Source organism: Canis lupus, chromosome 20, assembly GCF_011100685.1.
Source record: "Canis lupus familiaris isolate Mischka breed German Shepherd chromosome 20, alternate assembly UU_Cfam_GSD_1.0, whole genome shotgun sequence".
Lineage (NCBI taxonomy): Eukaryota > Metazoa > Chordata > Mammalia > Carnivora > Canidae > Canis > Canis lupus.
The window spans coordinates 849,181-864,149 of record NC_049241.1 but is presented as its reverse complement, the minus strand read 5'-3'; the positions used below and the strand labels follow the sequence as shown (position 1 = coordinate 864,149).

Below are 14,969 nucleotides of genomic sequence, written 5' to 3'. Positions count from 1 at the left end.
AACAGGTATTAACGAGGATATGGAGAAACAGCAACCCTTGTGCACTGTTGGTGGAAATGCAAACTGGTGCAGCCACTGCGGAAAAGAGTTTGGAGGTTCCTCAAAAAGTCAAAAATAGACCTATATTATGATCCAGCAATCACACTACCCAAAGAATACAAAAACACTAATTCAAATGGATATATACACACCTATGTTTATAGCAGCATTATTTATGATAGCTATGGAAGCAGCCCGTGTCCACTGATTGATGAATGGGCAAAGAAGATGTGGTATATACACACAATAGAATATTATTCAGCCATGAAAAATCTGAAATCTGGCTATTTGCAACAACATGTATGGACCCAGAGGATATAATGCTAAGTGAAATAAGTCAGTCAGAGAGACATATATCATATGATCTCACTTATATGTGGAATCCAGGAAACACAACAAATGAACAAAGGAAAATAAGAGAGAGAGAGACAAGCCAAGAAACAAGACTCTTTAGGGAACACACTGATAGCCCCCAGAGGAAAGGTGTGGGGATGGGCTAAATAGATGAACACAGGGTGGTTTTTGTTTTTTTTTCCACAAGGTGGTTAATGGAAGTGTTGAACCACTATATCATACACCTGAAACTAATAGAACACTGTCTATTGAGTAACTGGAATTAAAGAAGAAACTTAAAGTAAAAAATAAATAAATAACCATCTTTCCTAAAGCTGGCTTTATTTATTGTCTTTTATAAAAGATTTCATTTATTCATTCGTGAGAGACACACAGAGAGAGGCAGACTTCCTGGGGGGAGCCCAACGTGGGACTCCATCCTAGGACCCCAGGATCACGCCCTGAGCCAAACAAAGGCAGGTGCTCAACCGCTGAGCCACCCAGGCACCTGTATTTATTCAGTCTTTAAGTAAGATTAAGACACCTGCCGTCGTGCGGGCGCTGGTGGAGGTCACTAGGCTGGAAAGTCCTCCACAGGGGGCAGTCCAGGCCGCCTCATGGAGGCTGCTCCATCCCAGGACGTGTGCACAGAAGGGATAATAAGGACGCAGGTCCACACCCACCTTCCTGCGAAGGGCAGCGACCGCCCCAGCCTCCGCCCTCCGAGGCCCGGAGCGGCCTAGGTCGCGGGGGCGGGCGCCTCGGGGGCGGGGCGGGGCGCGCGGGGGCGGGGCGGTGTCTCGGGGGCGGGGCGGGGCGGGGCGCGCGGGGGCGGGGCGGTGTCTCGGGGGCGGGGCGGGGCGGGGCGCGCGGGGGCGGGGCGGTGTCTCGGGGGCGGGGCGCGCGGGGGCGGGGCGCGCGGGGGCGGGGCGGGGCGGGCGCCTCGGGGGCGGGGCGGGGCGTCGCGGGGGCGGGGCGGTGGGTACCGGGCCTGTTGGGTGTTGCTGCTCCGCCCTCCAGGCCCGGTCCCGGCGCCGCCGCCCGCCTCTCGGTCCCTGAACTGGCCCGGCCAGGCCGGGAGCGACACCGAGGCCCTGGCGCAGCCGCCGCCGCCGCCGCCGCCGCCGCCGCGGGCGCACACGTCGCCGGGGCCGGTGAAGGTGGGCGGGGGCCCCAACCGCCGCCTGGGCAGCGTCCGCGGCGCGCCGATGTCTTCGCCGCCAGGCCGCCGGGCCCGCCTGTCGTCCCCCGGGGCCGGCCGCTCCTCCGCGGCTCGCGAGGCGCTGCGGCGCCGCCTCCTGGGCCTCATCGAGGGCAACCGAGTGATGATCTTCAGCAAGAGCTACTGCCCGCACAGCACGCGGGTAGGCGGCGGGGGCGGGCGGGGGCGGGCGGGGGCGGGCGGGCGCGGCCCGAGAGCTCCTCCCTCCTGGACGCTGGGGCGCGAGTGCGGCGGGTCCAGGCCTCCCGCGCGGCGGTGGGGCCGCGTCCCGGGACTCGGAGGAGACCCGGAGACCCGGAGACCCGGAGACCCGGCACCCGGCGGCCCCGCTGCTGCCCACCTGCTCGGCGCAGCGCACCTGTTCTGGGGCCTCGGCCTTGGCGTTAACCGCCGGGTCCTCCTTCCGGCTGCTAGCCGGACAGTGGCTTCTTGAGGAGTTTATTTGGAGAGATGAAAGGTATTTCCAGAAAGGTTTTGCCGGTAGAAGGATGGTGCGAGGGGCACGCGGGTGGCGCAGCGGGTTAGCGCCGCCTGCGGCCCAGGGCCTGATCCTGGAGACCCGGGATCGAGTCCCCCGTCGGGCTCCCCGCGGGGAGCTCCCCTGCTTCTCCCTCTGCCTGTGTCTCTGCCTCTCTCTGCGGGTCTCTCATGAATAAATAAATAAAACCAAAAAAAAAAAAAAAAGAAGAAGAAGAAGAAGAAGGATGGTGTGAGGAGAGGCCACGACTTGAGAGGAAACTAGAGAACGGGATTCAGATCCCACTTCCCACCTGAGTGACCTTGACGGGTTGCAGAACCCCAGGGAGCGCTGGTTTCTCCATCTTGTAAAATGGACATCAGGAACGGTGAGGATGGCACCAGTGATGGGTAATTTCAGCTGTCTTGCACACTACCTTAACTTTGGGGGGCTAGCCGGGAAAACGGCGTTATTTTTACACACACATTCGTTCTTAGTGAAAACAGTAACCCAGTTAGAAACGAACCTTTGGAAGATAAACCCATCTGTATGATAGGGACTTTCACTATTTTGAACTCTACATTATGGAAAGTTGAAATAACAATACATGGAATATGCAAAAACATGACCTTATCTGGTTAGGCTTGTCAAATTATAGGCTGTGTTTTTCCGACTTATTTTCAAGTTTACATTGCCCTATACGTTGTTTTAGAAAACATGTATGTCATGCATATACATCTTAAAGAATAATAAAACACCAGCATTTTGGAAACCTTGGATGCCTCTCCCCACAACCTTGAAAAATAAAACTGCCCGTTATCTCACCAGCAAAATGAGTTTATTCAGGAATAGCAGAGAATTATAATCCAGGACAAGCAAACTACTATAAAACCATAGGCAAAACCATAGGATGTCTGCTGAACAGAAGACAGGGATGCTGTTTTATAGAGGAAGTGGGTGGTGGTGTTGGGAGGGCTGTTATAAACAAAGAGTCCGTTGGAGTAAACTGGGAGCTCCCAGCATAATGGCTCTTCACTGGCTGTGTTATGACAGTCTCTTGGCGGGGCTGTTCCCTGGGGGAGGAGAAAGCCATTCTCCTTTCTGCTGGGGTAGTGAAGTAGTATCTGAGCAAGGACCTTCTCTTCCTTGTTGGGTTTGCAGCTGAAGAGCATGATAGGGCATGAGAGCTATCCCTGCTAAATCTCCCAACTACATTTTAGTGAGGTTTTCCCTTATTAATATTCATGTTGCATACTCCTCCCTCCCCCCAGGTTACACTAGTGGTTACACTATCCAAAATTCCTTGCTTTTCTTTACAGTTTTATCAGATACATGTATGTCCTTAAATGATATTTTGCTCTTTTGGCTTGTTTTGGTACTTTATGTAAGTAGAATCATACATATGTATTATTTTGCATTTTTTCTCAAGAATTATGTTTTAGAGATTCATGCATGTTGGTATCTGTAGCTGTGGTTTGTTAATTTTCATACCTGTAATCGCTAGGATGAGTCATACATAACACAGTTTATTGGTTGTGCTGTGTCTAGTATTTTGTATTTGAAAACAATACAGCTGTGCCTTTTCTTGCACATATCTTCCGGTGCATGTAAGTAACACTTATCTTAGAGGAGATTTCTTGAAGCTGAATTGCTGGGCCATAGAGGATGCATGATTTCTACATTACCTAAGTGATGCCAAGACTTTTTTCCAAGTGATTATACCAATTTACTCTCCCACTGGCAGTGCATAACAGTTCCTTTTGCTCTGCTTGCTTGCCAACAGTTGATACATTTAATTATTGCCATTCTGGCAGTTATGAAATAGTAGTTTACTGTGGCTTTAATTTTGCATTTCCCTGAGGAAGTTGAACATATTCTCTTGTGTTTATAGGGCCTTTGGGTTTCCTCGTCTATGAAACGTTCACATCTTTTGCTTATTTCTCTATTACATTTTTATTTTTGTGCTGATTTGTAGGTGTTCTTTGTATAGTTTGTATACTAATCCTTGGATATATATATATATATTTTTTTTTTCAAGTTTACATATTATAGTATTATAATATATATATATATATATTATCCAAAATTCCACTATATATATATATATATATAGGGAATCTCGCAGATTAGGCTTTTCTTTTCACTCTGATTATGGGATCTTTTAGCTAACTGAAATTTGCCAAGTTTAATGTAGTTGAGTCTGTCACTTATTTTTTCCTTTGATAGCTTGTGCTTTTTACATCACATTTAAGAAACTGTTTCTGTGGAGATACTCTCCTGTTTTAGGTCCTGAAAGTTTTAGATTGTGCTTTTCACACTCACCTTCTTTATTCCACCTGTACTTGATGCTGATGGTGTTAGTGCGGAGCCAGTTTTTTTTTTTTTTTCTTTATAACTCATTAGTTACCTCTGCTTCATTTGTTGGAGAATCCATCCATTCTGTGCTACTTTGAATGCTCACTCATCAACCATCCAGTTCTTATATATGCATTGGTCTGTTTACAGGTGCTGCTTTCTTCCTCCTCCTCCTCCTCCTCCTCCTCCTCCTCCTCCTCCTCCTCCACCACCACCACCACCACCACCACCACCTCCTCCTCCTCCTCCTCCTCCTCCTCCTCCTCCTCCTCCTCCTCCTCCTCCTCTTCTTCTTCTTCTTCTTCTTCTCCTCCTCCTCCTCCTCCTCCTTCCTCCTTCCTCCTTCCTCCTTCTTCCTTCCTCCTCCTCCTCCTCCTTCTTTTGTCCTATGGAGCTTATAAAAGGGCCAAGAGATCAGGACTGTGCTTGTCTACTGCTATATTGCTGGAGCCTAGAACAGTGTCAGGCATGTAATGTGCACTGAATTAATAAATGGTCTTAGATCATTCTAGTTAAACCTTTGCTGATGCAGAAAATCTTAAAACAAATGATCCTCCACTCTGTGTTTTGTCAATACTTCCAATAATGTGGCCACTAGTTTCAGCCCCATTACATAATTGGACAGCTCCAATTATTAGAATTTTTTATGTTAAACTGAGGCAAAATTTGTCTCTCTGAAACATTTACTGTTTTGGAGTTGAGTGTTACTCCAGTGTGTAGAGTTAAGAATCCTGCTTCTTGGATGGCAGATCTTTTAGTATTTTCCCTTGTCTGGCCAAGTAGTCCACTTTATGTACTCATATCATCTATATGCACACATGATACTTCATTAATTTGATTGTGTAATAGCTTGACTGAACCTTCCAGATGTATCACCCCAAATTGAACACCATATTCCACATCTGTCCACATCCACATTCCACATCCACTGCACAGAGTCCAGTTGAGAGTTCTGTACCTTGACTGGGCCACTAATATCACTCAGTAAGTGTTATGGGGGCCCAGTGTTGTGGGGACAAGAAAATGAATAAACTGTTGTCTTTCTTCCCAAGAACGCATAGTCCAGTGAGCAGTAATCAACTAGCTGTCTTGTCCTGGAAGAAGTGCCTATAGAAGGCAAGGGCTATGGGAATGAGAGACAAAGATAATTGCTTCTGTACGGGATCAGAAAATTTTCGGGTAAACGGTTTAAGCTGTTCCTTGAGGGATACATTGAATATCTATAGTTAATAAAAAATCTAGCTAAGGAATTAGTATAAGCAAAACTAGGAGATGATGAAATGAAAATAGTGTGGCTGGACAGAGGAAATACTATAGAAATCAGGAGAGTGGGCAGCCCGGGTGGCTCAGCGGTTTAGCGCCGCCTTGGGCCCAGGGCCTGATCCCGGAGACCCGGGATCGAGTCCCACATCAGGCTCCTTGCATGGAGCCTGCTTCTCCCTCTGCCTGTGTCTCTGCTTCTCTCTTTCCTCTCTGTGTATTCTCAGAAATAAATAAAATTTAAAAAAAATCAGGAGAGTAAATTGGAAAACAGCTAGAAATTTATTTTCAAAGTGGTATTGACAAGACTTTAAAATGCTCACTGGTAAGTGTGGACTTGATATAGGCAGAGTCATCTGAGACTTTTGAGAAGAGATGTGAAAGAAAAGTCTGTAATTTAAAATCTGGCAGTGGTGTGAAGATACAACTAAGTGTGGAAACTGCTAGACTAGTCAGGAAGTTACCGTTCAAGTCAGATACAAGGTAGTGGCTCAAACTACAGTGGAGAAACTACCCTGAGTTTTTAAACCCTTTCCCCATGTTAACGTTAAGCCATGTTTCCCCAGCCCTGAATGCTTATGTTTGTGTATTAATGTTTTACACATTTGTTGTTAGCCTTTTGGGGGTAGTAAAATATATATAACATAAACTTGACTATTTTAACCATTGTTGTGCAACCATTCCTGCCCTCTTTCATCATCCCCCACTGAGTTCCTCAATCCCTCTCCCATCAAGCCCTGGAAACCACCATTCTGCCTTCTCTCTCTATGAATTTGATTAATCTCATTACCTTATATAAGTGGAATCATTTGTGACTTGCTTATGTCACTGAGCACAGTGATCACAGTTCATGCCTGTTGTGGCCTGTGTCAGAATTTCTTTCTTGAATAATATTCCATTGTATGTGTGTATTTACCACATGTTGTATGTCAGTTCATCCATTGATGGATACTTGGGTCCCTTCTACCTTTTGGCCTTTGTGAATGTTGCTGCTGTGAACATGGGAGTACAAATATGTGTTTGAGTCCCTCCTTTGAATTCTTTGGATATACCCAGAGGTGGGAATTGCTGGATCATATATATGGTAGCTCCATATTTTTAATTTTTTGAGGGACCACCATACTGTTTTCTGTAGTGGCTGCACCATTTCATTTTTCCACCAACAGTGCATGAAGTTTCCAATTTCTCCAAATCCTCACCAACACTTGTTATTTTCTGGGTTTTTTTTTTTTTTTTTTTTGCTTTGATAGTAGTTATCTTAATGGATATGAAATGGCATCTCATTATGGTTTTGATTTGCATTCCCTGATGGCTAGTGATGTTGACTGTTTTCATGTCTTCATTGGTCATTTGTTAATGGTTGATATCTTTGCAGAAATGTCAATTCAAGTGCTTTGTCAGTTTTTAAAATTGGCTTATTTTCTGTTGTTGACTTTTAGGGATCCTAGAAGGATATTCTACAATCCCTTGTAAGATATGTGATTTGCAAGTAGAACTCTCCAGTTCTAGGGTTTTTACTCAGTTGATAGTGTCCTTTGATGCACAGAAGTTTTTAATTTTCTTGAGGTCCAACTTGTCTGTTTTATGTTACCTGTGCCTTTAGTGATCTATCCAAAGAACCAATGCTGTAAAGCATTTGCCCTATGTTTTCTTCTAAGAGTTTTATAGTGTTAACTCTTAAATTATGGTTTTGATCCATTTTGAGTTAATTTTGTATGTGGTATGAAGGGTCCCAATTTCATTCTTTTGCATGTTGTCCATCTGTCCAGTTTTCTCAGCACCATTTGTTGAAAAGACTGTCCTTTCCCCATTAAATGGTCTCAGCACCCTTGTCAAAAAATCATTTGAGGTTATTATATATGAAACTTTATTTCTGTAGTTTCTGTTCTCTTCTATTGATCTTTATGTCTGTCCTTATGCCAGCACCACACTGTTTTGGTTACTCTGGCAACTAGCTGTCTTGTCCTGGAAGAAGTGCCTATAGAAGGCAAGGGCTATGGGAATGAGAGACAAAGATAATTGCTTCTGTGCGGGATCAGAAAATTTCCGGGTAAACTGTTTAAGCTGTTCCTTGAGGGATACATTGAATATCTATAGTTAATAAAAAATCTAGCTAAGGAATTAGTATAAGCAAAAGACTGTCCTGATTTCAGTTTCTGAAATCAGAAAGTGTCAACCTCCAACTTTGTTCTTTTTCAAGGTTTTTTTTTTTTTTTTTGACTCTTCAAGATACTCTTGAAGTTCCATATGCATTTTTTTTCCATATGCATTTTAGAATGGGCTTGCCAATTTTTGCAAAATTTGTTTTTGGTAGTCCATGAACATGGGGTTTCCATTTATTGGTGTCTTTAATTCTTTTAATAACTTGTAGTCTTTAGTGTAGGAGTCTTTGTCTCCTTCCTGAGTTTATTCCTTTTCTTTCCCTAAGTTTATTACTAAGTATGCTTCTTTATGCTATTGCAAGTGGAATTTTTTACAGTGTTTATCATTTTTTTTTAATTTTTATTTATTTATGATAGTCACAGAGAGAGAGAGGCAGAGACACAGGCAGAGGGAGAAGCAGGCTCCATGCACCGGGAGCCCGACGTGGGATTCGATCCCGGGTCTCCAGGATCGCGCCCTGGGCCAAAGGCAGGCGCCAAACCGCTGCGCCACCCAGGGATCCCGTGTTTATCATTAATATATAGAAAAACAACTGACTCTGTGTTGATTTCATATCCTACAACTTTGCTGAATTTGTTTATTAATAGGGTTTTTATGGTACAATCATTAGGGTTTTATACACATCAGATGTAATCAGTGAACAGAGAAAGTTTTACTTCTTTGATGCCTTTTATTTCTTTTTCTTGCCTTATTTTTCTGACTTGGAATTCCAGTACTATGTTGAATAGAAATGGTAAAATGGTGAAAGGGGGCATCCTTGTTTTGTTCCTGCTCTCAGAGGAAATGCTTTTAGTCTTTCACTATCAAATATGATATCTGTGGGCTTTTCATATATGATCTTTAGTATGTTGGGGTAGTTTTCTTTTATTCTTAGTTTTTTGAGTTTTTATCATAAAAACGTTGAATTTTCTTAAATGCTTTATATGCATTCATTGAGATGATCATGTAGTTTTTTTTCCTTTCATTCTGCTAATGTGTGTTTAAATGTGGTGTTTTGCTAATTGATCTGTGTTTATATGTTGAACCATCTTTACATTATAGGAATAAATCCCACTTGATCATGTTATATAATCTTTTAAATATACTGTTGATTTTGTATTGCTAGCATTTTATTGAGGATATTTGTGTCACTATCCATCAGGGTCTGTGGTTGATCTGTAGTTTTCTTGTCGTATCTTTGTCTGGCTTTGGTATCAGAATAATTGTGGCCTTAGAGGACAAGTTTAGAAATGTACCCTCTTCGATTTTTTGGGAGAGTTTGAAGAGGATAGACGTTTATTCTTCTTTGTATGTTTGCTAGAATTCACTAGTGAAGCCATCTAGTTCTGGGCTTTTCTTTGTTGAGAGGCTTTTGATTACAGAATCAGTCTCCTTACTAATTCCAGGTCTATTCACATTTATTCGTGATTCAGTCTTAGCAGGTTGTGTGTTTCTTAGCTAGCATTTTATTGAGGATATTTGTGTCACTATCCATCAGGGTCTGTGGTTGATCTGTAGTTTTCTTGTCGTATCTTTGTCTGGCTTTGGTATCAGAATAATTGTGGCCTTAGAGGACAAGTTTAGAAATGTACCCTCTTCGATTTTTTGGGAGAGTTTGAAGAGGATAGACGTTTATTCTTCTTTGTATGTTTGCTAGAATTCACTAGTGAAGCCATCTAGTTCTGGGCTTTTCTTTGTTGAGAGGCTTTTGATTACAGAATCAGTCTCCTTACTAATTCCAGGTCTATTCACATTTATTCGTGATTCAGTCTTAGCAGGTTGTGTGTTTCTAGGAATTAACAAATTTCATTTATGATCTCATTTGTTAGTATACAGTTGTTCATTGTACTCTCTTGTGATGCATTTCTTTCTGTAAAAACAGTAGTAATGGTCCCTCTTTCAATTCTGATGTTATTTATTTGAGTCTTCTCTGCTTTTTTTTTAGTATAGCTCAAATTATGTCAATTTTGTAGATCTTCTGAAAGAACCAACTTGGTTTTGTTGATTTTCTCTATTGTTTTCTATCTCTGCTATAATCTTTATGTCATTTCCTTTCTTTTGCTAATTTTAAGTTATGTGCTCTTTCTAGTTCTGTAAGGTGTGAAGTTAGGTTAATTATTTAAGATCTTTCCTCTTTTTTAATATAACCATTTACATTATTGATTTTCCTTTAATCACTACTTTCACTGCATTTCATGAATTTTGGTATGTTTTGTTTAGTATGTTTTATTTTCCTTTGTCAAGATATTCTCTAATTTCCCTGGTGACTTTCTCATTGACCAGTTGTTTAAGTGTGTTGTTTAATTTCCACGTGTTTGTAGATTTCCTAGTTTTCTTTCTGCTATTGATTTTTAGTTTCATTCTACTATGATCAAAAATGATACTTTTAATGATTTTACTTTTATTTATTTTATTTTTAAAAAATATTTTATTCATTTATTTGTTCATGAGAGACACAGAGAGAGGCAGAGACATAGGCAAAGGGAGAAACAGGCTCCCCGCAAGGAGCCTGATGTGGGACTCGATCCCAGGCCATGGGATCATGCTCTAAGCTGAAGGCAGACCCTTGACTGCTGAACCACCCAGGCTCCCTATTTTTTTATTTTTTAAAAATACTTTATTTATCTGAGAGAAAGCAAGAGAGCGAGAGCACACAAGCAGTGGGGAAGGGCATAGGGAGAAGGAAAAGCTGACTCCCTGCTGAGCAGGGAGCCTGATGTAAGACTGGACCCCAGGACCCTAGGATCATGACCTGAGGCTGAGGCAAAGGCTTAACCGACTGACTGAACCACCCAGGTGCCCTGATTTTATTTTTTGATTAATACTTATTTTGTGGCCTAGTATATGGTCTGTCCTGGAAAATGTTCCATGTGTACTAGAGATGTGTATTCTGCTTACGTTGGATAGTGTTCATAATACATCTATGAAGTCCATTCAGTCTGTAGTGTTCTTCCAGTTGTTTGGTTCCATATCAACCTTTTGTCTGGTTGTTCTGTCAGTGGTTTGATGACTGTGTCTTGGTGTGGGTCTCTTGGGGGTTTTTCCTTCTTGGACTTTTTTGAGCTTATTGTGCTTGCATATCCACATCTTTCCTCAAATTTGGGGAGTTTTTGGCCATGATTTCTTCAGATAAGCTCTACGATCTTTTCTTCTTGAACTCCCATAATGTATATGTTGTTCTACTTTATGATGTTCCTCAAATCTCATATTCTGTGTTCATTTTTCTTTTTTTTTTTTTCTTTTTGTGCCTCAGACTCAATAATTTCAAATTTCCTGTCTTCAGATTCACTGGTTCAGATTTCACTGGCCTGGTGGGAGTTTTCCATTCAGCTACTCTAGTGAATTCTTCAATTCAGTTATTGTATTTTTCAGTTTTAGAGTTCTTATGTGGTTATTTCTATCTTTTTGTTGATAATCTTATTTTGTTTCTATATCATTTTCCTGATTTCCTTTAGTTCTTTGTATTTTCTTCTTTGAGTGTATTTAAAATAGTCTTTTTACACTCTTTGTCTAGTAAATCTGAAGACTGTATTTGGAGATTTATTTTTTCCTTTGAATGGGCCATGTTTTTTTATTTCTTTATATGCATATGTTCTTTTGTTGAAAATTCAGCATATAAAACATCTACCTCTCATAGTCTTTGTAGACTGGCTTCATGCTGGGGAAGAATTTCACTAATCAGCATAGCATGACGGTTTGAGGTCTTGTCCTTCCTGGGCTTATATGTGCTTTTCACACATGGGTTCAGTTTTCCTGTATACAGGGCTGTTTTCAAGTGTGTTAAATTCCTTAAGGATCTCTCCCTTGCTTCTTCTTGGGACCTTAGCTGTTATGTTTTATTCTTCTACCTGTAATTGCTTGCAGATTTGAAGTCCATTTTCAGTTTTCACGAGCCATGCCCACTGTTTCTCCTGGCTTCGCTGAGCCTAAGGTCCCAGCCACTTTTGGCTATCTGTATAGTCTGTGTTAGACATCACAGAGACAAGTCCCTCAGGCAGCCCTCAGTTTAGAACACTGCAAAGTTGGTCTCTGTGCTCTTTCTATTTTGTGGAAGGGAACTGGGGTCCAAACTGCTGCTCGACCCTTACTGTGCTTTGTTTTGGAGCATCAAAGAGTGGGTGAGGTAAGGGCCATTAAAAATGTCACAGAATTTTCTGATATTTTAAATGTGGCATTTTCTTCGTTGGTCATGTACTTCATTGTTATAGATCTTTGACCAGTTTCCAGAGCTCCTATTAAGTTATCTTACTACAAGAGTGTTGAGCTTCTTGGATATGTAGATTACTGCTTTTCATCAAATGTGGGACATTTTGGACATTTCTTCAAAAAAAATTTCTTCCCCCTTATTCTCTTTCCTTTTTCTCATATTCACACTGTATATGTTGACATGCTTAGGAGTGTCCCATGTTTCTCTGAGACTGTCCATTTTTCCTCAGTCTTTTTTCTCTGTGGCATCAGGTTGCACACTATCCATTGATCTATCCTCAAGTGTGCTAATTCTTTCTTCTGCCAGTTTAAATCTACTGTTGAAGCACTCTCATGAACTTTTCATTTTAGTTATTGTGCTTTCCAACTCTGTAATTTCCATTTGATTTTTAAAAAATAATTTCTGTTACCTTTCTTCATCTCCTTAACATAATTTTATTTAATTCTTTGAACATATTTGTCATGGCTACTTTGTATAGTTACTATGACATGTGGGCCTTCTCAGAGGCTTTCTCTTGCCTGCTTTTCTTCTTGTCGATGGATCCACTTTCCTGTTTTTTGAAGTGCCTAGTAGTTTTTTTTTTTTTGGAACCAGGACATGTTAGGTGGGATATTAGAGCAACTCCAGATACTGACTCCTCCCTCTCTGTGGCTTTCTTTTTTTATGATTAAAAAAATTTATTAGAGAGGGAGAGCTCAGAGGGAGAGGCAGACTCCCCACTGAGCAGAGAGCAGGACGTGGGGCTCTATCCCAGGACCTTGACATCATGACATGAGCCAAAGGCAGATGGTTAACCAGTGGGGAGCCACCTAGGCACCCCACTGTGGCTTGTTTTTGTTTGCTGGTTTATTTCTCTGCAGTAAGTTGGCAGGATTATCTTAGGGAAGTTTATTTCCACTGAAAGATGGAGCCTCTGATGTCACAAGAGTGTGCCCTCTTGGATATGTGCACAGTCACCCTGGAGTGAGAGACATTTTAAGCAGGGCTCTAGTTGACTATATTATGCTTTTCTTTGTCTTTTTTTTTTTTTAATTTATTAAGTTTTCATTTTAACTCCAGTTAGTTAGTACACAGTGTTTTTTAGTTTCAGATGTACGACACAGTGATTCAGCAATTCCATACAGTCTCGGAACAGGTGCAGTCCTTAATCCCCATCACCTGATTTGTGTTAGGTTTTCTGTCTCTTGGTATCATACCCATATGTTAGGCCCTTCTGATTGAAGGCTAGTTGCTCTATTGTTTTTGACAATGTCCTGTGAATTGTGAAACAATTCACACCATACAGGGACTATTCTTAACGATCTCTGTCCTGGTTTTCTCTGGTAAACTTGCTGGCTTGCAGTTTAGCCTGGAAGCTACCAGCCTTCTCTTTGTTGCTTACCACCAAAATCTCCACTGTTTCCAAGAGTGCCTTTAGATTTGACCTTCCCCACAGTCTATTTCAAATACAGGCATTTCTTTTGGATAGACCTTGGGAGCTCTCTGATCTTCTAGTTTACCTCTTCCCCCTGGGCAATATCTCTGAGACCTTGCTTCAGAGCTCGGGGTAGGCCAGTGACCTGGTTCTCTTGGAGTGCCAACCCTGCTTTATGAGCAGGGCTCTGGGTGGGGACTGTGACCTCTGGTCTTCTTGGCTTACCTCTCTCCACCTGAACCCTCGCTCTACAATGGTTTCAGCCTGGGGTAAAGCCTTTGCTCTGTGAGTTGGGGTTGGGTGGAAGAAGGGAGGAAAGGAGCCCCATGTCATTAGCCACACTCTCCAGGAAGGTAGCCTCTGCCACGCAGAGCTCTGGGGAGCTGAGAAGTACTGGTGGCCTGCCTCTTCTGGTGCCGGCAACTGCAGGGCTTAGGGAGCCTCATTTTCTTGTCCACACTCACCTAGGTGGCGCTCCTATCAAGCTGACCGAGGGCAGAGGAGGGAGGAACAGGAACACTTTGTTCTTATTGCCATCTACCACATCTTCTAGACTAAACGTTTCATTTGCTGTGTGCCCTTTGGACAATTCCCAGAGACTTTAAATGGCTGGGTTTTTTGTTTTCTTTCTTTAATAATCTTCACCAGTTGTGGATGTTTCACCAGGGAGCAGGTGTGCCAGGCCCCCAGTGTCTCCATCTTGGAAGAGAAACAACCAGCTTTATCTTGAGGCCTGAGGGCACTGGAAGGTGTTAAGTAATGATGATCGGAGTGGGTTATAAAACACCTCTCTGTGTTTGTGATTTAGAGAACTGGATGTTTACTTTGGACATGTTTATGCCCCTTTTTCATAACTGCCGAATTTTTGTGAGAGTAAAACCCCAGGTAAATTTCTGTTACAGGTTAAGGAACTGTTTTCTTCTCTGGGAGTTGCATGTAATATCTTGGAACTGGATCAAGTTGGTAAGTAGAAAGGGTAGGTAGTGTATACTTTTGTTGTAATAAACGTCAACAAGATTGACTACTTCCCATTTGCTTTGTTCAATTCAGTTTTCTCTTGTCTCTTTGGGTTGGGTGAGTTGTTTTTGTCTACATTCACCCAGGCAGAAAATAGAACTCTCTATGGCAAATAATTTGGTGTAGATTTTTTTTATTTATATACTTTTCATATTTGAGGGACATTAGCAGGAAGAAGATGTATAAACTGCTAACCCTGAAGTATTTCAGGCATTTCATGTGTATCTGCCAACTTTCTGGCAAAATAGATGAAGTTGTATTAGTTGAAAAGAAGCTACTGCGTTTCCTCATTGTATTATGCAGGAGGGGGAACACATTAATTTTTTACTTTATACTTTCTGATTTTTGTCATCATGTGTCCACCCATCTAATGTTAACCAACCATTTTACACACACATGTGATCTGCAAGGGTGCGAACAGGGTGGTGAACAGAAAAGAATTTGATCTTTGCCTTCACCAGACGTCACCAACTCCTTGTATCCTAAACAAGCAAAATGTTCTTAAATCTTTGAGACTGCTACA

General features: G+C 42.2%; 1 protein-coding gene across 1 annotated transcript in view; it reads left to right on the top strand.

Annotated features, from left to right (window-relative positions):
- Nucleotides 1-14,969, top strand: part of TXNRD3 (thioredoxin reductase 3) — a 61,561-nt gene that overhangs the window by 7,339 nt on the left and 39,253 nt on the right. Inside the window, exon 2 of the mRNA NM_001122778.1 lies at nucleotides 14,332-14,392. Coding sequence (NP_001116250.1) covers nucleotides 14,332-14,392 — 61 coding nt within the window. The remainder of the gene's footprint in view (nucleotides 1-14,331; nucleotides 14,393-14,969) is intronic.